General features: G+C 52.6%; 1 protein-coding gene across 8 annotated transcripts in view; it reads left to right on the forward strand.

Annotated features, from left to right (window-relative positions):
• Positions 1-26,160, forward strand: part of TNIP1 (TNFAIP3 interacting protein 1) — a 52,876-nt gene that overhangs the window by 19,081 nt on the left and 7,635 nt on the right. For 4 of the 8 annotated variants that reach the window (XM_049647979.1, XM_049647980.1, XM_049647981.1 and 1 more), the window contains exons 2-12: positions 2,797-2,968; positions 4,122-4,256; positions 5,531-5,616; positions 7,050-7,133; positions 9,556-9,747; positions 13,526-13,620; positions 15,252-15,372; positions 19,538-19,627; positions 21,867-21,932; positions 22,097-22,228; positions 24,739-24,867. In XM_049647979.1, coding sequence (XP_049503936.1) covers positions 2,833-2,968; positions 4,122-4,256; positions 5,531-5,616; positions 7,050-7,133; positions 9,556-9,747; positions 13,526-13,620; positions 15,252-15,372; positions 19,538-19,627; positions 21,867-21,932; positions 22,097-22,228; positions 24,739-24,867 — 1,266 coding nt within the window. In that variant the 5' untranslated portion in view covers positions 2,797-2,832. The remainder of the gene's footprint in view (positions 1-2,796; positions 2,969-4,121; positions 4,257-5,530; positions 5,617-7,049; positions 7,134-9,555; positions 9,748-13,525; positions 13,621-15,251; positions 15,373-19,537; positions 19,628-21,866; positions 21,933-22,096; positions 22,229-24,738; positions 24,868-26,160) is intronic. The other 4 variants (XM_049647985.1, XM_049647984.1, XM_049647983.1 and 1 more) reach the window with 2 other exon arrangements.

Raw genomic sequence — 26,160 nt, forward strand, 5'->3', positions numbered from 1 at the left:
CTCTCTCAAAAATAAATAAACATTAAAAAAAAAAAAAAAAGAAGCATGTGGCCATCGTAGTGCCGCTGGTCGGTGGCGGGTCACAGCCAGGCTCTTGGGATGTTTTCAGTTGGCTTCTCAGGAGGCAGAGGCAGGTCACAGGCTCTCTCTGCTCTGATTAGACACTTACTGAGGCTCTATTGTGGACTACTCTGGAGATACGCTGGTAGACAAGGTGGACTTGACCCCTGCTCTCATAGAGCTCCTGGTCTACTGGGCAAGCCGGATGCCATACCCAAGTCATCATGGAATGTCAGCCGCGAGTTCCGTTTAGGGTGAGTGTAGAGTGGTGAGCAGGACCCAGGACACATGGGGCCACTTATCACCAAAAGTGGCTACAAGCCTCTTCCAAGTCTTCAGTCCTCCCATATGTGAACTCTATTCAGCTCTCAATCATGGCCCACCTTCCAGGTGCCAGACCTAGGCTGGTGACAGCCTCCGGAAAGTTCTCAGTCAAATGCACAAATGCTTACACCAGTCACATACGTTGCATACAGGGTGGTAAGTATTTGGCCGGAGAGGCACGTGAGGAGAGTGGGGAGTGCAGAGGAAGGACTCCCCCACCATGTCTACCAACATTTTTGAGCACCTTGCTAAACACCAGTCACTGTGCTAAGTGCCTTCCCCATGCCGTCTCGTAGTTCGGGGAACACGTCGGTGCTTTAATGCTCTGCTGTATAACCTTGACCTTTCACGTTGAAAACAAGTCCCCCCTAAACTCAGTGATGACTTTTGTGTCGGGTGTGTGGGCAGCCGTCCTTTGCATCTGTGGGGCCCAGCAGGGCGTGGGTGCCTCTCGAAGTACATGTTCATCTTCTGTTTGTCAGTCTTTGGGGGAGGGGTCCCACTCACCAGAACTCTCTTTTTCTTTCTGGCCCATGCCATTCTGTGGTGATATGGACCCTCTGGTCAAAATGCTTATTACTTCTTGTGCTGCAAGGCGGGGGAAACAGCCCACAGGGTACCTGACAGCTCGGCAGGTGTTACCCCACAGACTGGAACTCGCTGTCTGGCCCTTGGGGCTGAGTCTTAAATGGGAGTTTGTATGCCAGTGTAGCAGGGGGTTAATTTAACTCGCTTTCCTAGGCAAGGCTGGGTTTGCATCTTGGCTCTCATGTGCTGGCCACGTAATCCTGGCTTCGGTACTTAACCTCATAGAGCCTCCCTTATGCAATGAGGATAATTTAGCTGGTATCTTAGGGTTGGTGCACAGCTTACTTGAGATAATGTACCCGAAGCGGTGAACGCAGTGCCTGGCGAGTAGATGATTAATGAATGGGGCTGTCATTATTAGCACTTGCTCACCCTTTTCTTTCAGTGAGCCCTGTGTGGGTGCTCAAAGGGCCTTTGAGGATTCCTGCCCTGGGGGTGATGATCTTGGGAAGGAGGTTTTGGGGCCCCAAGTCCTTCTGAGGTCTCCAGTGGAGCCTGCCCTTCGGAACTCTTTCTGGGTGGCAAGCCCTTTGCAGGGCTGGAAGCTGGATCCCCTTCTCAGCCTCGGGGCCTTTGCCCTTAACTATTCTCTCTGCCTAGAATATTCTTCCCTCAGGTAACCTGCCTGGCTAGTTCCCTCACCTCCTTCGGGTCTTTGCTCAAATGCCTCCTTCTCTGTGAGGCCTTTCCTGACAACTCCACTTAAAAGTAAGTTCCCTGCCTCATATTTCCCTGCTTAATTGTTGTCCATAGATGTTTTAATCACCCCTAATACCATGTGTATCCACCTATCATCGAGCTGTCTGTCTGTCTTGACCACTAGAATGTGAGCTCCCTGAGGGATTTGTTTGTCTGTTTTATTTGCTGATAATTTCCCAGTGCCCAGACTGGTACCCAGCACAGAGTAGATGCTCAATTAATAATTGCTGAATGAATGAATGAATGAATGAATGACTGGAAGGAAGAAAGAAGTTTCTCTGCTAAGTTCCAGAACTAGGCTTCTCCAATCACTTTGCAGGGCAGTTTCCAATGAATAAAGCAGATGAACTTACTTGAACAGATTGATGCAAAACCCTTGCTGCACAAGTAGAGAGTCGTTTGGTGGAAAATTTATCTGTTCACTAGAACTGCAAGGGACAGACCATACATGATATGAGACTGAAGGAAAAGGGTGACAGTGTCAATTGAGTGTATTAAATATTAGTCAGGGTTTCTCCTTCTTCTTTCTTTTAGAAAAGGTAACGTACATATGAGTGAAACTTTGGATTGGATTGACTTGCTTATCCCTGAGGGCCCATTTGTTTTACCGTAAAGATCACTGATTTAGTGGAAGACTCTCATTTCCCCTCAGAGAGGGGAGGGGACTACCCACAATCCCACAGTGAGTTAATGGCTAGACCGTTTGTTCAGTCATTAAGTGTTCACTGGACATTCACTTTATAGCTCTACCGAGCTGGGCGCTGGGGCTGCCATAATGCAAGGTCCCTGTCCTTCTGGACCCTACCAACAGGACGTGAGCTCAGGCTTTTTGACTCCCAAGTCCCTTGCTCTTTCTTGTACTCAATGGTGGATTACTGTTCCAAATGAACCAGCTGCACAGTGAGGCTGCCCAAAGAAACTGATGCCACTCTTGGGTGTCTCTTAATAGAGACACAGCGTCCAGATCAAAGGAGGTGACTGTCTTGCTCTGCTGTGCTGTGACCAGACCAGCTTCAAGTGCTGTGTTCTTTTCTGGGTTATGGGACTGCCTTCTGGGGGCATTGATTGACTAGGATGCCTCAGTGGCCTGGCCTGCCCCCTGATATACTGCTGTTGTCCTTACAGCCAAGTGGGCACCACGGCAGGGGTGGAGCCACCCTCATGGAAGGGAGAGGACCATACCGGATCTACGACCCTGGGGGCGGCGTGCCTCCAGGAGAGGCTTCCGCAGCTTTTGAGCGCCTAGTGGAGGAGAATTCCCGACTGAAGGAAAAAATGCAAGGGATAAAGATGTTAGGTAAAACAGACCCTGCGCTCTCCCTGCAAGCCTCCTCCCTGCAGCCTGCAATGCCAGCTGGCATATGCCCCCACCCAAGTCATCCCTCTGTCCCTCCTGGCCCAGCATTGGCTCCTGTCTCACAGCTGTGTCTTTGTGCACTTCTGTAGCATGATGGCAGCATTCCCAGCCCTGATTCCCCAGCACCCCAGCACCCCAGCTCCTTCTGATGACAGGACTCAGAATACCTGAGGGACCTAGAAGGAGGCATGGAGGTGGGGGAGGAGCTAGAAGGCCCAGTTTGGGGACATGGAAACAGAATGGCCTCGTCTTCCAGAAGCACCAGATATAGGAGAGCTGGCATCACTGGGGCAACGAGGGCATGGCCCCCAAGTGTTGGAGCAGGGAGCTGAGCTTGGCTTGAAGCAAAGCGGGAATAGGTCCCTTGATTTCTCCTTTCCTGGCTTTTGCCCAAGCTGTCCCCATTGCCTGGAGCAAGTCCGCTTACCTCCACGTGACTGAACCAGTCATGTGAAGGATTCATTGATACCCTGTCCAGAGGAGTCTCTTTCCTCTACGCCCCTAAAACTCTTTGCTTTGCTGCCATCTTCTCTGGCCTGAGGCTTTGGGGGTGAGCTCATGTGCCTGATTTTCTAAATGCTGAATCCTTGCTTGGCAAATCTCTGCTTGGAATGGCAGCTTAGGAAAGGGGGAGTGGAGTTTCCCATTCTCCACTTGTAGGAGAAGGAAAACCGAGGCTGAGAGGGGTGGTGGTATTATCAAGGGCCTCCTCCCTTCAGGCAGCCCCTGACCAGGGTGGTTGTAGGCTGTGGGTAGCCGCAGGTACCATGACGGGCAGTCTGAGAGCCCCTGGCCAGGAATGGCCGGAGTGGGGCAGGAGGACGGACGGTGCCAGGAGGTCAAGAGTTTGTTCTAGATTCCCCTCTACTCCGTTCTCCCTGATTGTGAGGCCCCTTCTTTACCCGGCCCATTTATGCCTAGGGGCTGGAATGAGGTGTGTCACATTCAGCCCACAAGGCAACAGTGGGAATGCAGCCCAGGACCCGCAGCATCAGAAGCCACGCAAAAGCAGGCTTAGGGGCATGGGGACGGGAGAACCGGTGCACTGAGCTGAGTAACTCCTTTGCTCCTCCTATGCCCATCATCTCCCCAGGGGAGCTTTTGGAAGAGTCCCAGATGGAAGCATCCAGGCTGCGGCAGAAGGCCGAGGAGCTGGTCAAGGACAGCGAGCTGCTGCCACCGCCATCTCCCTCTTTGGCCTCCTTTGACCACTTGGCTGAGCTCACAGGTACCGGGGGGCCGGGGTTGTTTTCGGGCGTTCAACAGACTCCGAAGCCTTTAGACCCTTAACAGTGGTCTCCCTCCTCATTCAGAAACCCACATCTCCTCCATTTATCCTTGGGCCCCAGACCATCCTCCTAGTCATGTTTTGTCTACAGCATCCCTGAGAAGGTCAGACTTGGAAGGGACTTGAAAATAATTCTGTGTAAAAATGGCTGGTGACTCAGCACTCCTGAGGCCCTGGCAGACATTAGTGATGGATCACAACAACACACTGCACCCGAGATGTGGCCTCAGGATCTCTATCAGCGTATTTAGTCAGCAGATATTTAACGAGCAGCTCCCGTGTGCCAGGCCTAGCGTTCCAGACAGCTACTTCGGGTCACTCAGACTTGGCACATGAACCAAAAGCTCTCTGGTCTGGCCCCACTTTTTCCATTTACCGCTGGGGCCCACGGAAGAATCTGGATTTCCTGTTAGCTTGCTGCAGTGTACCTCAAACGTAAGGCACACACACTGCCTGTTAAAGGAACATGTCACCTGTGAGGGAGGGTTGCGGTCCTGTGTGTGGTCACCACGCATCCCTCAGCATGTCTCTGAGTACGGGGCAAGGTCCGGGGCAAGGGAAGAAAAGGCCCCCACACATGGGGCTCAAGTGCCTTGTGCTGCCGCCTACCTATAGTCTTGGCCTAGGCCAGTATGCGAGCCTTCCATCGGCTGTGGTTACATTTGCTGAATGGACAAATGGAGGAGAGTGATGATCCCAGAGTCCACTGTGCTGCCGTCAGAGGGCATTTCCAGCCTCTTGTCTGTTCAGCAGCGATTTCTGAGTCCCAGCTTGGTGCCAGGCCCACGCCCTGAGTGAGAGGTGCAGCTGCTGATTGCGTGACTGTGGGCCATCTGGTGACCTTTCCAGGCCTCAGTTTCCTTCCTTCAAATTGGAGATACAGAGCTGTCATGAGAATTGGCTGAGATGACAAATATAAAAGTACTTTGTTAATTGTAAAGTGTCTCCCTTGGTATCATTGAGGCAGGTCCCGGGTAGCGAGGAGCAGTGGCCACCTTGGGATTTTCCCAGCAAGTCCAAAGAAGATAGTCTTTCTGCCCAGGTTCTGTCCCCATCATTCCAGTCATTTTCCCAGGCTGCCTGGCCCTGACAGGACCACCTCTCATTTTCCCAGACTTGGGTAGAACTCTTCTGGCTGGGGCTGTCCGCGAGGGCATGGTATCTGGGCTTTCCCCTTTTTCCTGCTGCTTATCCATGTGTTCTCAATTCTCCAGGAAAGGAGGCAGATGTCCCAGCAGCCCCTGCTGACCCTGCACACCCCAGCAACAAGGCAGAGCCGGTCCAAAAACCTCCATCCAGTGTAAGTTACATTTGGAGTCATGGCTGAAAGTTGCCTGGACCTCAGGTGCTCATTGGCAGATACAAGAACTTGATGAGAGAGGATTAAAGTCAAGGAACTTGGGTTCTGACTTGCTAGGTGACATTGGGCAAGTTGATCTCTGTCTCTCTGGGGGCTTGATTTCCCCATTTTCAAACGAAGGCCATGGTGAAAACTTATCAGGAAGACTCTCGTATGCACAGGGCATTCCTCTCATTTACTGAGTTGTATAATGCCAAGCATGTGTCGGCCGGGTACAGTGCTGGGAAAACAGACAGATGTGACATGGAACTCAGATTCTCACAGGGGCCTCAGAAGGTGTCTTCTCCATATTTGCCTTGAGAAGTTTTTCTTGGTATCCTAGGCCTGGAAGGAAGCCACATGGTCATATTGTTCAGTGTCTTCATCCCACGGATGGGGTCCAGAGAGAGAAGAGTGTTTCTGAGGAAATGGAGGTGAAAGGGAGACTTTCTAGAGCAGAGCTGAGATCCAGAGCAGGGTTCTTAGAGACCGCGAGGCTCAGCTGAAGCTGAGTAGAGATCCTTCTACGTATCTGCCTGTTCCTGAGATGAGGCAAGTCTGGAACAGGCTTTGGAGACCAGGTTTGGTAGCAATCCCAGAGTCAGTTCCTGGTTGAGAGGAACTATCAGCCTATCCACTGGTTGCACAACCGGTACATTCTACTCAGCATGGCCGAGAGGTTTGAGAAGTCCCGAAGTCCTTGGCCACCCAAGGATTCAGGCAAATCCTGTAAAAGTGTCTCCAAATTTGTTGATGCATCCTTGGGACTTACTGCAGATCAGACCACTCCTCTGGGATCTCTGGGACTGGGTTGGCAAGGCTGGCACAGGACCGCCTTGGTGGTGGCCATGCTAAATGCTATCTGTGTTCTCTGGGCGACCAACTAGAGACACCTGGGCCTGGGAGATCACTCTGATGCCACAGGAAGAGTGTTGGACTTGCAGTCCTTGGGTTCAGTCCCTGCTTTTGCATTAACTAACCGTATGCTCTCCCGTTTCCTCATCTGTCCAAAGGGGATATAACCCTCTGAGCCCTCTGTGGGTTGCTTTGAGAAATAATGGAGTCTGTGAGAACATTTTAAAAGTGCACGGCCTTCGAAAGAGACTGCGATTGTAAAGTGCTAGCCGTTCAAGGTCACTAGTCCAACATCCCTGTTTTACAGATGAGGAAACTCACCTCAGGGGAAAGTGACCTCAGATCACACAGTGGGGTGTGGGCAGACCTGTTGAGAATCATTCTCTGTGGTCTCACATGAAGTCACGTGGTTCCGCCCTGTGAGCTCAGCCTCTGCATGGAGGGGCTGCCCAGCTGAATTGCTGCTCTCAGTCTCGAGGCCCCAGCGGAGGGGTGAGGTGTCTTTCTCTCGGGCAGTCCCTAACTCCCTTTCTGCACAGGGCACCTCGTCTGAATTTGAAGTGGTCCCCGCCGAGGAGCAGAATTCTCCACCGGCGAGTGGTGGCCAAGCCAGAAACACAATGGTGAGTGGATGGCAGGTCCCCAGCACGTCCCATGTCTCTCTGTTTCAGTCACCCAGCCCTGGCTGAGAGGCACAGGATCCACTGAGATCCCTTGGGCACCCTGGAGTTACCTGGGGATACACGAGGGGCCAGGGCAAGGGGTGCTTCTCGCTCACATATGCAAATTCCTGGCTGGTGACTTCCCCGACTTGGGCCATACAGACACCGACCATTGAGAAAGCCTGGGCATGTTGCCAGCCTGCTGGTCTCTGCCTTGTCGGGGGGTGCCTCTACACACTATGACTCAGCTTTGGGGCCTGTGGGCTCCTAGCCTGGCTGGAGTAGAAGGGGTCGGAGAAGCCCAGAGCAGCTTAAGGCATGTGATTTACCCTTTTGTGCAGGCCCTCTGTTCCTCCCAGGCTTCCCCTCAGGGCATACATGTGTACACACACACACACACACACACACACACACACTCCTCTAACTCTGGGGTGTCTACCCAGCATACTCTTTCTATACCTTACCCTGCCTGCTGCTTTTATTCCACCTATGTCCTCCTCTGCTCTCTCTTAAAATGGCAGACTTCTTGGAGAACCATGGCAAAAGGTCTGGAATATTCTCCAAAAGTCTTAAAGCCCTGTCCTTTCCTCCTTCGCCCTCCCTCTCCACTTTGAGATTTGTTTTTGGTGGTGGTAATAAGACAGTAAGTGGCCTAACTCTTCACCTTGATGTCCTGTTTCCTCAACTCACCAAGGCCTAGGGGACAGATGTTGCTCTTTAGTTCATGTTGTGTCTGTCAGTCCCCAGTGCAAGGTCCCCATCAAGTGGTCATTCAGCTTACGCTAGCATGCCTTCAGTGACAAGTGGCTCCTCACCGTATCTGGCAGGTCTGAGTAGTAGAAAGGCTCTGTATATTGTCTCCTGGGAACTTTTGCCCCCTGTCTTGCCCTATGCCTGAAGGCTCTGAGATGCTGGCTCAGGAGGTGAGACCCCGCTGCTCAGAGAGTAGTTTAGTCTGTGACCTTGGACCAGTACCTTCATCTTGTTAATAAGTTCCTCCTTAGTCCCACCATGTGCCTATTCCGTGCCAAGCCAAGCCAAGCCAGCCTGGGAGCTTACAGACTGGTTGGAGAAACCGGAGGGATGAAGCCATTCATGAGCCTTAAATAGAGCGGCATTCACCGCCTCAAATCCTTTGTGGGAAGAGGCAGTGGGGGGAATGAATGCAGAATTGAAGAAGCAACATTATCTCCTGTTAGAATAAGGTGCTAACAATATTACGTAGGCATTCACTGAGCACCACGCTGTGGCTGTAGGGCATTTCTAGCGCTGCGCAATGCAGAGACAAAGGAGTTCAGTGTGGCAGAGCACTGGATCGAGAGCCAGGAAGCCAAAGTTCAGTCCTGGCTCTGCCACTGACTTGCTGGGCAACTTTGGGCGAGTTCCTTCTCCCCATCCCATGATTTCCCAGCCTGAGCCCTGAGAGGTTCCCCTGTAGCTCTGATGTCCATGACTTCCATGAACGTTTAGGGGAGGCTGCTAGAGGAGTGGAAATGTGGACAGGGCCAGGAAGGATGAGCAGGGAGGACACTGTGGGACCGAAGCCTGGTACACGGAGGTTCAGGCAGGGGAAGGTGGGGACTCAGATACCTGGCAGGGGAGCTGGGCTCAATGCAGTGAGCTGTAAGGTGCCTATAAGGATCCTTGGGCACAGTATTGGTGTAGCTGAGGCACTATCTGTGGTAAGAAAGTTCTAGACAGAGGAGAGGTGGCTTAAGAGAGAGAAAGAGACTGATTAGTTATTGAGATTCGACTGTCGTGCCCACAGTGTGCTTCATTTCTTACACACTCTACTAGATTGGGGTTCTTTGCACTATCTAGAGCAATGGTTCTTAACCTGTTTTGACTCTTGGGTCCTCTAAGAAGTTGATGAATGCTTGGACCATTCCCCAGAAGACACACGTAGACATAGAAGTGGGACAGTTTTGGTCCCTGCATGGCTTCCTGGTCAGGAGTCCCCAAGCTGAAGAAGCAGTGACATGGAGCGACACCACTTTCCTGGGCTTGTAGCTTTCATAAGTCAGTTCACCTTCATAAGAACCCTATGAGATAGAAGGGAAGGAGGGAGTGTGTGTGCACTTAGGAGGTGAGAATTCTGAGACCTGGTGGACAAGTGGTTTACCCACAGGTGCTCAGCGAGGCCCGGAGTGTGGGAGGAAGGTGACTGTGCTGCTGGTAAGCCCGCCTGTGGCCTGGGAGCCCCAGGTCCTGCCCCGTGAGTCAGCCCCAGACAGGGAACCTGTGTAACTAGAGAATTTCCCTGGGCTAGCTGGGATCAGAGGGGAAACTGAGTCACGAGGCACGGGGAAGCAGAGGGAGAATGGTCGGCGGTGCCTACTCAGCCCCTGGTAAAGAGTGGTCAGTGTCCCTTCCCTCCCGCCAGGAGTTGGGCCCCCTGCCCCACGAGGACACCAACCTGATGCTGCACCTGCAGCGCCTGGAGACCACCCTGAGCGTGTGTGCCGAGGAGCCGGACCACAGCCAGCTCTTCACCCACCTGGGTCGCATGGCCCTCGAGTTCAACCGGCTGGCGTCCAAGGTGCACAAGAACGAGCAGCGCACCTCCATCCTCCAGGTGAGGCCAGCAGGTGGGAGGGCTGCCGGGGACGGCAGGTGTGCCTCCCCCCTCCCCCCCCTCCTCCAGCTCTTCTCAGGGATCCAGGGGTACCACGGGCATGTCTAAGGGCAATGTTGGGGACTGACTCTGGGCTTATTGTTCAGGGTAGTGAGCAAAGTGAGGAAGTTGTGGGAAGGCAGGAGGAAGAGGAAGGAAATTGGAAAATGTGGGTGGGCAATGCAAATTTCATGGTTGGGGATACCCTCGGGGCGTGGATGTGGGCAGGTCAGCAGCAGCCCTGCCTCTGGTCTTCACATGTGGGGTGGGGGGAAGGAACAGAGGCCAGCCTGTATATGTTATTGTCCCTGCCCCCTGTGGTGGTAACATCATTACCCCCACTTCACGGATGGGGGTGCAGCCCTGGAGAGGTGATTATTTTGCCTAAGGTCACCCAGTTAGTGGGCGATACGGTTGATTCAAACCTCAATCTGTTCTTTTCTAAATCCCATGCTCTTAACCATCATCCAAACCTGCCTCCCCACCAGGGAGTCTTTCTTTCCCAACCTTCCCTGTGCCTTGGGAGTGAAGTCAGCTTTCATTCCTAGGCCAGGCTAGGCCTTGGAATAGAATGGTCCTTGGTTCCAGTAGTGACTTCTTTTTTGCTGTATGACCGTGGACAGGTCACTTGCCCTCTCTGTGCCGCACTGTCCCTATCAGTACCATGGAGTGGGGAATGCCTTCCTCGTGGGATGGCTGTATTAATGAAGCACCCAGAGCAGCCTCAAACATAGCAAGTGGTCACTGTTGGAATTTCATGGTGATTGATCATCCGTACTAGGCAGGGGATCTTAGCCTCAGGGACCTTGGATAGGGAAGGATTCACAGATGGCAAAACTGGGGCTTGATGAGGATCAGAGCACCTGCCACCTTAGTGACAAGGCATAACTTGAAGTCTCCTTCCTCCTTCCTAGACCATGCCAGCCACTGGTCAGTCACTGGTCTGTGATCTAATTCATGTCATCAGACATTCAAGATATTCCAGTTGATGGAAGTTGGCGGGGGGGGGGGGGGGAACGTCTACCGTGTGTGACCTTGGGAAGGGCTGGGTTGACAAGAGCAGGAGGGGCGTCCAGGCTGGAGACAGGTGTGAGGAGAGATGTGAGGGGCAGAGGACTCCAGGGAGAGGGCAGGACTCCCATCCCACCTTGAGGGAGGGACATGTTGAAGGGAGTGACATGCTGTGAGGGTCTGGGGGCGCCAGGCTGAGGGAGACACCCTTCTGATGGCAGGGGTTTCGGAGTGTCAAAGCTGAGCTCCAGGGAGGTAAACCTGGGGCTGTTCATGGAGTAAGATCACTCTGAGTGCCACCATTTTGGCTTTGAAATGGGGAGTGATACCAGGCCTCGTCAAAGGGGGTCCTGCTAGCCTTTGGCGTTTTTTATATAGCGAGCTCCTGTATGTGTTTCCTTCTTAGCTCTTATCATAGGTTGTAATAATTTTATCTTATGACATGGCTTATTTACTTTGTGTTTGATTTTTTCCCTGTTAGCGTGTAAGTCTCACAAGGGGTGGGGGCAGGTACCTTGTCTGCCATATTCGTCAGGTATCCCGGTGTTCAGCACTTAACAGGTGCTACATGTGCATTTTTGAGTGAGTGAGTGAATCACAGGACCTCACAGGAAAGCTCTGTTGGCTCCCTTTGATGGCAGTGGACGACCTTTGTGACCGCCTCTCTCTATCAGCTGTTTTGTGCTCAGGGACTGGGAGGAAACTGCCCTCTGGACTGGAAGGGTAGACAGCACGTGAATCCTTGTCCTGACCTTCCCTTAGTGACCAGGAGCAGGATGTTTTGTTTCTGGCCAGGGCATCCTGGGTATTTGCCTAGCCTGTGGGTGGAGCCACATTAATCCAATTCCTCCTCAATTATTCATTGATTTGTTTCTTGGTTCACTCGACAAACATTGTCAAAGCCAGGTATGGTGCAAGGCGTCTGCTAGACTTTGGAACCAGTCACCGCGGTTTTCCATTCTCTCAGCCTCGGATCCCTCATGTCCTACCAGCTTCCGTTTCCAGGCTGTCTCCTCCATGCAGCCTTCCCAGGTCTCCCCTGTGTTAGTCAGAAAGGGCTAGGTTTTGCCGTGGAAACAAAACAGCTCTGAAATCTCCTCGGCTGACATACAGTTTCCCTCCGATTCCATGTGGCAGGGGCTAGTTTCTGCTGCTCGGTTTACTCAGGGGCCCAGGCTGACAGAGACCCCACCATCTCGTGCGCTCTGGTGTATAAGGCAGCCACAGCCACAGGAGAGACCAAAGAATTGGGCCTGAGCCAGCCCAGAAGTGGACACGGGGCGCTGCCACTCACTTTCATTGGCCACAAGTAATCACATGGTCACAGACAGCCCGGGACAAGGACATGGAAGGGAGCAGGCGGAATGCAGTGAATACCACCGGTCCCCCCCAGCACCCTCCGCACAGCGGGGAGACACCAGTTGAGGGTCTGCCACGTGGAGCACAGTCCCAGCGGCGATTCTCAGCAGCTGTGCAACCTCATGCAAATTATTTCACCTGCGATGACTCACTTTTAAAACAGAGCCAGGTGACTTACGCAGCTTTGGGGAAGCGGCGAGGCCCCAAGGAGGCAGCGAGTGCAGGAGCACCTAGCCATGGACGTGGCACGTACTAGGTGCTCACTGAGTATTTGCTGAAAGTGGGTAACTTTGTACCGACGTGGGGTATCACATCACCGGTCGGCACTTCCCTGCCCTCCCCGTCTGCGGGGCCCTGAGTCCGGCTGCCCATCTTCCATGCCCCACCCCACCCTTGCACTGCTTCGAACAGGAGGCCTCAGATATCAGCACATGACTGGCAGGTCACAGGGCACTTGCACCCTGGAGGTCTTGTTTGTCCTCAGAGCAGCCCTGTAAAGGAGGCAGAGAAGGAACAGTTGTCCCCATCCGGAGAGGAGGGAACTGTGTCTCAGCAGTGAAGCAAGCCCGAGCCACACCTGAGAAATTGCTGAGGTCTTGGCTGAGTGCCCTGTTTTCCAACTTACCATTGGACAGCACTGGCAGCCTCTTACGTTCTCCAGATTGACTGAGCTCATGGGCCTCCTAGGACTCAGCCCTTCCCCTGTTCATTCGTTCATTTGGCCATTCAGTCATTCAGTCGTGCATTCCTTTAGCAGAGTTTAGTGTTGACCGTGCTAAGTGCTGAGCTGGGCTGGGGTCCTGGGGGGGGCGGGTCCCAGCCCTCCGGGAGCCCGCAGACTCGCGGGCAGAGTCGGGGGTGGACGTTAAGGAAACAATGACACGAGTGGTTCTTTGGCCGTAATTGTCACAAGCACCAAGGGTGACCAAGGATAATAATGGAGGTGACCTAACTCACCCGAGATTGGGAGTCGGGGAGGACTTCTCTGAGGAAGTGATGTTCAGACTAAGACCTAAAGCAGGAGTAGAAGGGAGCCGGGGAGAAGGCTGTGGGGCAGGAGTGTTCTCCGCTGTAGGAACAGCAGTGTGGGAGGAGGAGGGATGGAGCTCTCTGCCCAGGAAGACCAGAAGGCCCTGTGGCCGCTTCTTGGTCAGGCATCCCCATGGCTGGCTCCAGAGGGAGAGGATGCATAGAGGAGCCTGCATGGGCCTAGCGCCTGGGTTCTCAGCTGTCCTGAGACAGATTGGGTGAGGCCATGCAAAGGGGGTAACGTGTTGGGACCTGGCATGGCTCTGTCCTCCATCATCAAGTTGCATTTAGGGTCCAACCCTTCCCTCACCTTGCCCCCATCTATCTCTCTGCCTTGCAGACTCTGTGTGAGCAGCTTCGGAAGGAGAATGAGGCCCTGAAGGCCAAGCTGGACAAGGGCCTGGAGCAGCGGGATCAGGCTGCCGAGAGGCTGCGGTAAGTCCAGACTCCTCAGGAGTGAGGACTCAGGTGGGCAGGAAGAGAGGGATAGTACATGGCACCGATTTCCGGGCTGAAGGCTGAGGGCTCTGAGGCTTCGGATGTCAGGTGTCTTGGTCCTTTTCCTTGGGTACCTTGGTGTTTCCTTTCTGGCCCTTTTAGTACCTTTATAAAATGCCTTGAGAGCTTCAGAAGAGGGTCTGTACAAATCGCACTCCTTCCTTGGGAACTTGCCCCCTTAGCTTGTTGTTAGCAACCGCCAGTCTGCTGTGGGGAGAGGACTCAGGACTTTGCTGCCCTCTTCTGGCCACCGTCATGTCCTGCTGTTTTCCTGCCAACTGTCAGGGGTCCCTCATTTGCCTCCTGGTCTCAGACTTCACTGTGCCTTAGGATCACTGAGGGTCAGGGAAGGCATTACAGCTTCACTCTCCCACCCCTCCCTCCTCAGCTGAGATTCTGATTCAGTGGATGTGAAGCCGACCTAGGCATTTTCCCAAGGGCTTCTGTGATTACGGTGTAGGTAGACCCAGGACTACAGTTGAGAAACACTGCTCTTGATTGTCCGAGTGTGAAGGGCCCTTTGAGGTTATGCAGGTCAGACCCCTCATGGTGCAGAGGGAGACTGAGGCCCAGAGAGAGTCATATGTAACCACTGAGCCATTGTGCCATTTTGAGGCAGCATGTATTTATTTACTTCTGGACGGCCAAACAGTTGGGAGTTTTAGAGCCGTAATGACTCCATCCATGGATCTGAAACCCCAGGTCGGAGGAATGACTCGTGACTAGAAAGCCAGAGTGCAAGTCCCTGCTGTGTGACCTTGGGAAAGCCACTTTACTTCTCTCTCTCTCTCTTTTTTTTTTTTTCTTCTGTTATTACGTGGAAACTTAGCCGGCAAATAGAACGTAAAGAAATGTTTTTCGTACTTCAGTCATACCTGAATCCATATCACCACGTTTATTATGTCCTATATCACCTACCTTATTGATTTAAGAATTTGCTTCAGTTTGAATAATGTTTTCGCTTAAAATGATGATAAAGAAAAGTTGCACTGGAGTTCATGGAAAACACCATTACCTTTAATAAATAGAAGACAACCCTAACAATAAATACACCGAACACGGAAGGGTGTTGGGTGTTAGTGAGTCCTGGCAGAGTGCCGCCACCCACTGAAAGCTCTGAGCCTGAAGCCTGCCCTTGTCCTGTAAACAAGGGAGACTGGCAAGTCCTGGAGGAGTGCTCAAGACCTGTCAGCACCAGCTGAGATTGTTCCCATGCTCTACACAAGAAGTTTGAAGATGATTGGAAAGGGTGTAACTTCCTCACTAGAGTGCGGTCAGGGTTATTTGATGCAGGTTTGGACACATCCTGGAGTTCTCCTGTTTGCAGACCTCGCACAGTTGGGAAACCCTGCTGTTGATTGACGATTGGAGACTCCCAGAGAAGCCCACATTGCCAGCAAAGTGGCTTAAGGATGCCTTCTTTTGTTCTATCCAAGGGCAGGTTTCAGAGTCCTCCCTTCTTCCCCAGAACTCAGCTGTAGTAGTAGGTGATGAGTAGTAGGTCTGAGAACCCCAGGCTTCTTAACACAGGGCCGGCAACGTGACCTCTCTGTTTGCCTCCGACCCAGGGAGGAAAACATGGAGCTCAAGAGGTTGTTGATGAGCTGCGGCAAAGAGGATACCTGTGGGCAGCCGGGCTTCCCAAAGATGGAAGGCGCAGGCAAGAAGGGGGTGGCCGGACAGCAGCAGGTACGTGGTCACAGACTCCTTCCACAGCATCTGGGATTGCCACTGTCTAGCCTCCGTTGCCCCCTGCAGTGAGCTCACCACTTCCTGCCGTAGCCCGTTCTACTGTTACAGGGTTCCCGTTAGATGGCTTTTCCTTAGCTGGGCCTGACAATCCACCTGTCCCGGAGTTTCCACTTCTTAGCCCTCCTTCTGCCTTTAGCCACACGGAACATCCCATTCCCTGGGACACACACTTGGGCTGCTGGCCATGACCGTGGCCTCGTGGCCCCCACCGGCCTTCTCTCCAGGCTGCGTAGTTTCATTTCCTTCCGCCATGGCTCATAGAAGGTGGTACTGAGTCCTTCGCTCAGTTTGGGCACATTCCCTAAACACGTTCCAGTTTGTCTCTGGACAGAGACAGAAGAGTCTCTTGTGGGTGGGTCTCAAAAGTCAGTGTAACATCTCAGATATTCCTGGCAGAATTAGGGTGTTGGGTTGAGAAGGCCCATCAGGGGACTCTGTTAAGCTCCTGGGATCGCTTCCTAGAGCCTCTGACCTGGACAGAAGTGGGGTTACCTGACATTGCCATGGCCCGGCGCCCCTTCCCACCGCGGCTCTCAGCTGTGCCTCACGCCCAGTTCCCGAGCAGAAGCTGAGTCTCCTCCCTTGCCCAGTGTGTACCTTTCCCCTTGGTGTGGTGCTGAGTCCCAACTTTTTACTGACACGTTTCCCCTTCTTACTAGGGTTTAATGGCTGCGCGGCAGGATTTGACATCTTTAACAAACCCACACCTATGTAAAGGCAGTAATTATCCTAATAACTTAATTCCTCACTACTATGTGGCAATGTAGCATTTACCTGGGGCTTGCAAATCCATCATCCTGTTTGGATCTCCACTCTACACGTATGCTAGGCAGGGCCGGGACTATTACTCCATGACACAGCGGTGGTAGGAGGTGTGGAGAGGTCATGTGACTTCCTGTCATCAAGATCCCTGCATCACCTGCCATCAGGCAGACAGAGGGGTGCCTCGGGGTGCCTCAGGGAAATGCGCTGATAAATGGCCTTCTGAATTCCAGCCTAGGGAGCCCCTCCCTTCCTCCATTTAGCCCTCAGGGCAGAGCCTGCTTGGCCGTCCCCTTGCGGAAGTGACTTGTGGAGCCCCCTGATCCCCCGTGGGTTCCCTGAGCCACCACGGGTGTGGGATTCCCTGGAGAGGCCTCTTTGCTTTCCCAAGCCCTCTAATGTCGGCTCATCTAACTTGACTCCCCAGAGGCCCAGCCCTTCTTACCACCCTGCCGGGGACGAAGGCCCCATGGGAGGCATGTGTTATGGGTCGCGGTGGAGCATGTGCCCTGGAGCTGGCTCCACCTCATGCCAGCACGGCCACCGTGACTGAGTGACATAAACCAACCGTCTGGCCTCAGTTTCTTCTTCTGTAAAATGGAGGCTGTGACACCCACCTCGGAGGACGGCGGGAGGGTTCGGGGTGATACCTGTAAAGTAGGTGTGGCGCTGGGCACATGGTAAACAGTGACACTAGCTGTTGCTTTTAATGGTAGCTTTGGTGCCAGCAGCCATGTGGGCTGATTCTTTTCTTCTTCTTCTTCTTCTTCTTCTTCTTCTTCTTCTTCTTCTTCTTCTTTTTTAAAGTTTATTTATTTATTTTGAGAGAGGGGCAGAGAGAGAGAGGGAGAGAGAGAATCCCAAACAGGCTCCACACCAGCAGCTCCAAGCCTGAGAACTCACCAACCATGAGATCATGACCTGAGCCGAAACTGAGTTGGGATGCCTAACGGACTGAGCCACCCAGGCGCCCCCGACTCTTCTTTGTGGAGGTTGATTGTGTGCCCCCCAGGAGACCCTGTCCCCTCTTCCTCCTTGTCCTGTGAGGACACAGCAGGCTTCTAGGGGCAGGCCCATCTTTTGCCTTTCTTAAAGGTGACGGTCCTTGGAGGGCTCCCCCAGCCCACTGCCCTTCCTCCCTGGTTCTGTGGTGTGCTGGCAGGCGCTCGCCTGCAGGGGGCACCTGAGCCTCACTAGTCCTGCAGTCAGGGACCGGCCCCGCCCCCACAAGCCACGGGAAGGCAGGGGATAGAGAGAATGTGGGCAGCGACCCCGGGACAAATGCTGACAAGCCCATGGGTGTCAGAGATTGGGGCCTGCAGAGCCCATCTGGCTTGATCTCACTTGTACCAAGGCCCAGAGAGGGGGTGGGTCTTGGCCTCATGCAGGGCCTTGGAGGTAGACCCGATACTCCACTGCTGGACTCCTAAGCTCATTCTCTTTCACCTCCACATTTCCTGTTTAAACAAAATTTTTTTTAACTTCTAGAGAACTTTAGATTTACAAAAAACCAATTGCAAAAGTAGTCCGGACGATCCTCCGTATCTCCTTATCAAGTTACATAACCATGGGTTCAATGACCAAAACTCAAAAACAAACAACACTATTAACTAAACTACAGACTTTGTTCAGATTTCACCAGTTTCTCGCTCATATCGTCTTTCTTACTTTCTGTGCTGGCGCTGGGAGTCCAGGATCCCACGCCGCACTTGGGTGTCACAGTCCTTAGTTTCTTCCAGTCTGTGACAGTTCCCAGCTGCACCTTGTGTTCCGCGCTTCTGACTTGTGCTGGCCAGTTATTTTGTAACATGTGCTTCAGTATGGGTTTAACTGATGTTTTCTCGTGATCGGATTGAGATGTGGATTTGCGCAAGCTTCCCCGGGAGTGACACCATGCCCTTCGTGGTGCATCATGTCAAGGATACGTGATGTCAGTGTATCTTACTACTGTCAACACTGATTGCTTGGCTGAGGGGGCGTGTGTTGGTTTTTCCATAATAAAGGGGCTAATTTTCCCTTTGTAGTTAATAAATCCTTTTTTTAAATAATTTTTTTAAGTTTCTATTTATTTTGAGAGAGAGAGAGCACGAGCCAGGGTGGGGCAGAGAGAGAGAGAGAGAGAGAGAGAGAGAGAGAGAGAAAATCCCAAGCAGGCTCTGCAGAATAGCACAGAGCCTGACATGGGGCTGGAACCCATGAAACTGTGAGATCATGACCTGAGCCAAAATCAAAAGATGGAGACTTAACCGACTGAGCCACCCAGGTGCCCCAACAAAGACTTATTTTTGAGGAGAAACTTTAAGTCTGTGCAAATGTCCTGTTTCTTTTTACACTTCTCACTAATTTTCGTATCCATTGGTGGATCTCACCTACCACGATCATTATGACGATAGTGTTCTCACAGAGATCTTGAATTTCTCTCATTCCCTCTATACTCAGTAATTGGAATTCTTCTGTAAGGAAGAGTTGCCCCTTCTCCCCCACTTACCTATTTATTCAGCTGTTCCTTTCTACCAGTATGGACTCAGGGCATTTATTTTATTCTTTGGGCTATGATCCAGTTCTGTCGTGATGTATATTTTTGTTCAAATAGCTCCAGCTTTGGCCACAGGAAGCTCTTTCGAGTTGTCTCTTTTGCCCGTTAGACACGCCCTTCTTCCTGTAATTATTATCGAGCACTTTCTTACTTTCTGGCACAAGATACTCCAAGCTCTCCTTATATTTTCCCTGCCCCGGGAATGAACCACTTCTCTAAGGAACGCTATTTCTTTTTATTAGAGAATGGCATTTAGAAACCAAGATCTGGGCCCTGGGTGTGCTCGTTGCCACTGGAGTGTCATGTCATGGCTTTAGGCTTTCTCAGAGGACAGAGCTAGGAAACACACGCACAGGTACTGATCACACATACACATACGTCTTTATTTCTGTATCTTTCTAAAAAAGGTCTTTAAGTAAACATTTTGTAAAATGTTTAAAAAATCTATAACTCTTGCCTTCCAGGTCAGAAGACGTTTGGTTGATGTGTGTTGGGGAAGAAGAGGGGAGGGAAGGCGGCAGTGTCTTAGAGATAGAGTCTGAGCAGGGAAAGAAGTGGCCATGGCAGGGGAGCAGAGGGCAGGAGGGCAGGGGAGGAGGGGAGGAGGAATAATGATCTCAGCAGACTTTCCCAAGCAGGCGTAGTCATGGCTGGGATATGTAGCGGTGTCCTGGCCAGTGAGGGGATTAGAAATGTGGGAGACCCAGGGCTGGGTCCCTGGGTAGAGGCCTTTAAGGAGCGCTGAGTGAGTGACAGAATTGTTCTCTGAGGCTTTGCTGAAGGCCCCTCCGTGTTTCTCCCCAGGCTTGTGTGACAGCAGGTAAGATCCCAGAGGTCGGAGCCTTGGGTGCAGCCGAGAAGAAGGTGAAAATGCTGGAGCAGCAGCGCACAGAGGTAGGTGGCTAGAGGGGGTGGGGGTGGCCAAGGGAGACCCTCCTTCCCTCCCCGGACTGTACTGTCAGAGCAAAGGCCCTCCCTGGCCCCCTGTCTGGTCTCAGATCACCATGGTGAGTTGCCGTGGTGACCACTGAACCATTGGCCACGGGAGAGACCTGCTACCTTGTCCTGGGCTCTTGTTTCTTGATCAGTTCCCCTGCCCACAGGGGTCACTCTGCAGACGTGGCATTTGGGGCGTGGCCTAAAATTGTTGGCAGGGGGAGAGTGTAGCAGGCTTCCCTGGTAAGCCCCGGATGGTGAAAGGAATTGTGATAAGGTAGGGAAGTTGCAGCATCAGGAAGGGGGAGCATGGGGTTCCTCTGTCACCATTGTAGCTGGTTCAGGGAGGGACTGTCACAGAAGGAGAGGATGCAACGCTTTATAGCACTGCTTCGAACCGGCTGGAAGTCTCCAAAATTGAGGCTATGCCCTTGTGTCCCATGCATGTTCCTCCTCCATCCCCGACCCCAGGCCGGTATTTCCAGGCTGGAGGCGGAGCCAAATTCCTGTCTGTTCTCTTAGCCTCTCCACTCCACACAGCCCGGGTTCTTCTCCAGATTCCTGGGCCTTGCTGCCCTCCCTGGGCCTCCAGCACATTTGAAAGTCAGGCCTCCATTAGTCTTTTGCTTATGTGCCTAGCAATTTTAGTTTTCTTCTTCTGTCGCTGTAAGGTATTTGTTCTGATTGCAAAAGTAATGTGACACTCATTCGAAAAATACTGAAAACCCCACCACCTAGAGATGCCCCCAGTGGGCAACAGTCCTAAGTTCTATTCTGTACTTATCAATTTATAATCTGTTTTTAAAAATAAATGGGAAAGTGGGGCGCCTGGGTGGCTCAGTTGGTTAAGCGTCCAACTTCGGCTCAGGTCATGATCTCGCAGTCCGTGAGTTCAAGCCCCACGTCGGGCTCTGTGCTGACAGCTCAGAGCCTGGAGCCTGCTTCACATTCTGTGTCCCCCTCTCTCTCTGCCCCTCCCCTGCTTGCACTCTGTCTCTGTGTCTGTCTCTCTCTCTCAAAAATAAATAAACATGAGAAATTTTTTAAAAAGAAAAATTAGGGGCGCCTGGGTGGCTCAGTTGGTCAAGCCTCCGACTTCAGCTCAGGTTATGATCTCGCTGTTTGTGAGTTCGAGCCCCGCACCGGGCTCTGTGCTGACAGCTCAGAGCCTGGAGCCTGACTCAGATTCTGTGTCTCCCTCTCTCTCTGCCCCTCCCCGGCTCACGTTCTGTCTCTCTCTGTCTCTCAATAATAAATAAACGTTAAAAAAAATTTTTTTTAAGCAGAAAAATTATATCCTATATACTGCATCGCAGATTGCTGTTTTTCTCTTCTCCTTTAAAATTAACTATATCTTTGAGGGTATTTATTTTTGTGTAAAACATACATTTCTTCGATTCTGAGTACTCTTTATCATATGTTACTGTGTCTGAAATTGGGATACCTTTTCCCATTGTTTTTTGTATTTAATGATGTAGGATTGTTTTTCTTCCCTGAGGAGTTGTTCTGTCGTGTGTGGCAAATAATTTAGGGTCGTCTTAGAAACGAGGCAGTGTATTAGGGGCCTGATTTTCTTACCAGCTGCACAGCACCTTGTTTTTAGTTTGTGCTAGAATTTTCTTTTCTTTTTTTTTAATATATGAATTTATTGTCAAATTGGTTTCCATACAACACCCAGTGCTCATCCCAAAAGATGCCCTCCTCAATGCCCATCACCCACCCTACCCTCCCTCCCACCCCCCACCTGTGCTAGACTTTTCTTAACCCACCTCCTCTGCGTAGGTGGTCCTCTAGAGTTTGCTGTGAGACAGACATTGCTGAGGCAGCCAGCCTTGTGCTTACGCACTTGCACACTTGTGCAAGGGCATCTTTAGGTTTCATTTTCAGAGAGAGATGCCAGGTTAAGGAAAACGAGAACGTGAAGCTTGAGTACGTAGTCCCAGGTTGCACATGTGTTCCGTAATTGTACCCCCAAATTATATAATGCTCCTTTGCTGTTAGTCTTGCTTTCCTGGCAAGGATAAAACATGGCAGTTGATAAAAGTTCCTCCTTAGGGAACACTGAATTTCCAAGAAGAGAGGGTTTGAGGCAGCGTCCGTGGCCACCGTCCTCCCTCACACACTGCTGGTCTGCATGGAGTTGTCCCTCTTTGTACCTTCGCTGCCTATCTCTTGCTAACCGCAGTCTCTCCCACAGCTGCTCGAAGTGAACAAGCAGTGGGACCAGCATTTCCGGTCCATGAAGCAGCAGTACGAGCAGAAGGTACTGGGGGGTTGTGGGAACCCAGGGCTGTGAACCCCAGGTTCCTGGCTGTGCTGTCGGAGCATCCCCGGTCTTCTGCCTGCTGCTTCCTTCTCAGGAGCTTTGAACCTTGAAGGTTCACCCCTTCCCTCACGCACTATCCCCCCTCTCGCCTTTGAACCCAGATCACCGAGCTGCGCCAGAAGCTGGCGGACCTACAGAAGCAGGTGACTGACCTGGAGGCTGAGCGGGAGCAGAAGCAGCGTGACTTTGACCGGAAGCTCCTCCTGGCCAAGTCCAAGATTGAAATGGAGGAGGCAAGTCGGCTGCCGGTCCCTGCAGCTCCAGCTTGGGAGGCCGCTCTCCCACCTCATTAGCCGAGAATTCTGTGAAGTGAACGGGCGGGGCGGAGGGCTGGAGTTGGGAGACCTGGGGGCTCCGTCTCTGCCTCTAGTGCTCAGGGCTATGTGGTCACAGGCAGAAGCACTTTCCTCCCCTGTGCCCCCGTTTCCCATCTGAAAAGTGAGGAGATTGGATTAGCTGTTGCTTTCCGTATTTTCTTGCTTTAATGCAGAAGAGCTTTTTTTTTTAGTTTATTTTGAGAGAATGTGGGGGAGGGGCAGAGAGCGAGGGAGAGGGAGAGAGAGAATCCCAAGCAGGGTCTGCACCGCCAGCAAAGAGCCCAATACGGGGCTCAAACCCACGAACCATGAGGTCATGACCCGAGCCGAAGTCTGCCGCTTAGCGGACCGAGCCACCCAGGCGCCCGCGCGCAGAAGAGCTTTTTGTTCACTTAAAATCTCACGGACCAGGGAACCGTACAGGGAAGCGCAATACAAGAGACACAGAGGCTGCTCTGGAACACTTGACGGGGCTGGCCGCTGCTGACTGTTTAGAGTAGTGATGGCTGTTTGGGGGTGGGGCAGCTAAAACATTAGGCAGGGGCTTCCTTTCTTCACGCATCGAGTGACTACTCAACAGTGTGCACCTGGCATTGTACTGGGCACAGAGGCTTAGCGGCGAACAGCCCAGTCCTGCCCTTGGTGGGAAAGAAACACTAAACAGCTCATCACAGAAGCAAATAAGTAGAAGTGTGTTAAAGTACCACAGGAGGGCAGAAAGGGAGACCAGGAGAAATAATATCTGGCCTGTCAGTGTGCGACTGACAGCAGCCAAGGCACTCCAGGATCCCAGGACAGCTTAAAGAGGAAAGGCCATTTGACCCCCAGACTCTCAGAAGATAGTATCTGTATCACGGTGTCTTCCCGTTCGTGAGGACTGGGCACACGCTGCTTTGCCTGGCCTAAAAATGGACGTTTTCAACACGAATTGCATTTCAGAGTTCCCTCTGTCAGCATGTGACACCCAGGGGCTTTATCTGAGGGGTCATCCTGCCTCAGTGACCACCCCTTGCCTTGAAGGTCTGTGTTAGGAAGGATGCTGCCCATCTTTTCTCCAAGTGCAGTCACGTCGGTGACTGGCAGCCAGACCCCTGGCTCTTTGGTCCCTTCCCCTAGCTCCCATCAGGAGGCAAAATAAGTCCCTGGCATGGGACAGTCTCCCATTAGCAGGGGGGGGTGGGGTGTCCTAAGACAAAGCATGGCCCTGTGATAAGGACATGTGATAGAGGCCATGCTAATCCTGGAGCCTCTTACGTAGGAATCCAGAACACCTCCCCCGAGGTCTGCCCAAGGCTGCCCTCCCCAATCTCTGGCTGACCTCCCCTATTTGAAACACTTCCTTTGACTTGCGAAGGCAGAGGGAGCACTGGATTTAGGAGACCTGGGTTCTGGCCCCAGCTCGCTGTGTGTGGCCTTCGGTGAGTCCCCTCCCTTCTCTGGACATTCGTTTCCCATCACGTGAAAGGGCTAAGATTTGGTGCTCTCTAAAGGCCAATCCAGCTGTGGCCCTCTGCAGTGAAGGAGCCCTGCCTGTTCCATAGTGGGTGTGGGGGCAGGGCTTCCACCTTGAAGCCTTCCCTGGTTTCTTCTCAGCTGTGATGCTCTTTCTTTTAACCTCACAGTGCTTTGTTTCTCTGTGGAGGAACACTCTGCCTTTTATGCTGCATTTATTTCTTTAAGGGTCCTGTCTCCTCTAGGCTTAGAGACCATAAGAACTAAAAGATCCTTTAGAGATTTCAGTGGTTTATCACTTTCTGTGTATCACAGAAGATCCCTGTGCGAATCTCGTGGACGCTATGGCTTTTCTCCCTAGAGAATTGCACAGACAAAATTCTGCAGCCCGTTTTGGGGCTCACAGACCTCCTGACGCCCATCTGTGACTCACGTTAAGAGCACCCCTCCCCGGCGTGCCTGGGTGGCTCAGTCAAGCCTCTGACTTCAGCTCAGGTCATTGTCTCACGGCTTGTGAGTTCAAGACCCTCACCGGGCTCTCGGCTGTCAGTGCAGAGTCCACTTCGGATCCTCTGCCCAACCCCCACCTCTTCCCCTTCCCCGCTCACGTTTTCTCCCCCACTCTTTAAAATAAACAAACATTAAAAAAAAAAAAAAGAAAAGAACCCCCTACCCGTGGCAGATAAGTGAGCATAGACCAGAGAGTACTGTGACTGTGGCCAAGGTCTCAGCCCATTGGTAGAGGAGCTGGTGTCAGAACCCACCCAAACTGCCTTTTCCTTGAGGACAGGACCTTACGGCATCACGGCTCTGATGCCAGGTGCCTTGCATGGTGCCTTCACACCATGAGCGTTGCGGGGGCTGCTGGGGGAGTGGCAGAGAGGAGGCATGGCTGAGTGAGGGTGGGGCAGGAAGCACAGCGGGTCAGGCCTCCCAGAGGGGTTCCCTGCTCACCAACCCTGTGTTCCCTGCAGACCGACAAGGAGCAGCTGACAGCGGAGGCCAAGGAGCTGCGCCAGAAGGTCAAGTACCTGCAGGATCAGCTGAGCCCACTCACCCGGCAGCGGGAGTACCAGGAAAAGGAGATCCAGCGGCTCAACAAGGTGGGCACCTGGAGCAGGCAGGGCTTCCTGAGCCCAGCCGCAAACATCCCCTCCACCGCCGGTACCCCGACCCTCAAGTCAGGAGGGGTGACTTGTGGATCGGTGAGCCATTGCTGAGGGCCTCCATGCAGCCTCGCAGCTCCCGCTGTCTCTGCCTTTCCCTCCCCACGTGCCGAGGGGCCAGCCCTGAGATGTGCATGTGCCCGCTCCAACCTCAAGGCCTTTGGACGAGCCCTTTCCTCACAGGGCCCCATCCCGCTCAATGCTCATCGTTCAGGCTCGGTTTTAACACCACTTCCTCTGCAAAGCCTCCCTGGAGTCTCATTCAGGTCCTCCTGTTGTATGCTCCTAAAGCACCAGAACCTTCTTTCATTCTCCTTCTTGCATCTTCTTGTGATTTCCTGTTTAATGATCTGTCTCCCAGTGGGGGGAGGTGCTCACCTTCACCAGTGTATGTGCCCCCAGCGCCTGGCACCGTGCCTGGCACCAAGTGCAAGGTCAGGACACAGCTGCTCAAAGGAGTAGCTGAGCACGGCCTGAGGGTTCCTGCCCTCGAGAATTGGGACCCAGAGAGATGGGGTGCCTGGGCAGAGGCTGGGTTTTAAAGCCGAGGCCTGCTGCCTCGTGGGCCAAGGTGAGTGGGCAGGGAACAGGCTGGGTCTGGGGGCTGATTCTGATCCCAGCTTAGCCACTTCAGCCTCTCAGTTTTGCCATCTGAACCCTGGCTGGACTCCTTCCAGCCCCACCCACCTTCCAGCACAGGTGCACTGACAAGAGGAAGCTTTGAAGGCCTCCTCTTCCGAGGAGACGAGTTCCCCGAAGGCCTGGAGGAATTGTCTCTGGTTCATCTTTTCCTCCTTGCCTGGCTGTCCTCCTTTCCCTCCTGCCACCTGACCTTGTTCACACAGGCTCGGCATGAGTTTGGCATTTGCTGGGCCCTAGCCCTGTTAGGGTAAACCTTTCTATTTGGTTTTGGAATTTGATAAGCATTGATTATGTCAAGTCTGGGGAACCTTGGGACCTGTTCTCAGTGGAAAGAATGACCTGTCCTGAGCTGGGGGATTTGGGGGTCTACATTCGGACACAGTGTTGTACAGAGTGGCAGACAGAGATGACTCAGGCAGGATCACTGCTTTCCAAGTTTCCCTGGCATCGCTGGGGACAGAGACCTAGGTGTGGGTGACTGATGCAAGGCAAGTGACGTGCTTTGCTTGTGACCTCAGACAAGTCTCTCCCTGTCCCTGGACCTCAGTCTTCTCATCTAAAATATAGGCAGATGGAGGGGCGCCTGGG

This window comes from Panthera uncia, assembly GCF_023721935.1.
Source record: "Panthera uncia isolate 11264 chromosome A1 unlocalized genomic scaffold, Puncia_PCG_1.0 HiC_scaffold_17, whole genome shotgun sequence".
In the NCBI taxonomy this organism is placed as follows: domain Eukaryota; kingdom Metazoa; phylum Chordata; class Mammalia; order Carnivora; family Felidae; genus Panthera; species Panthera uncia.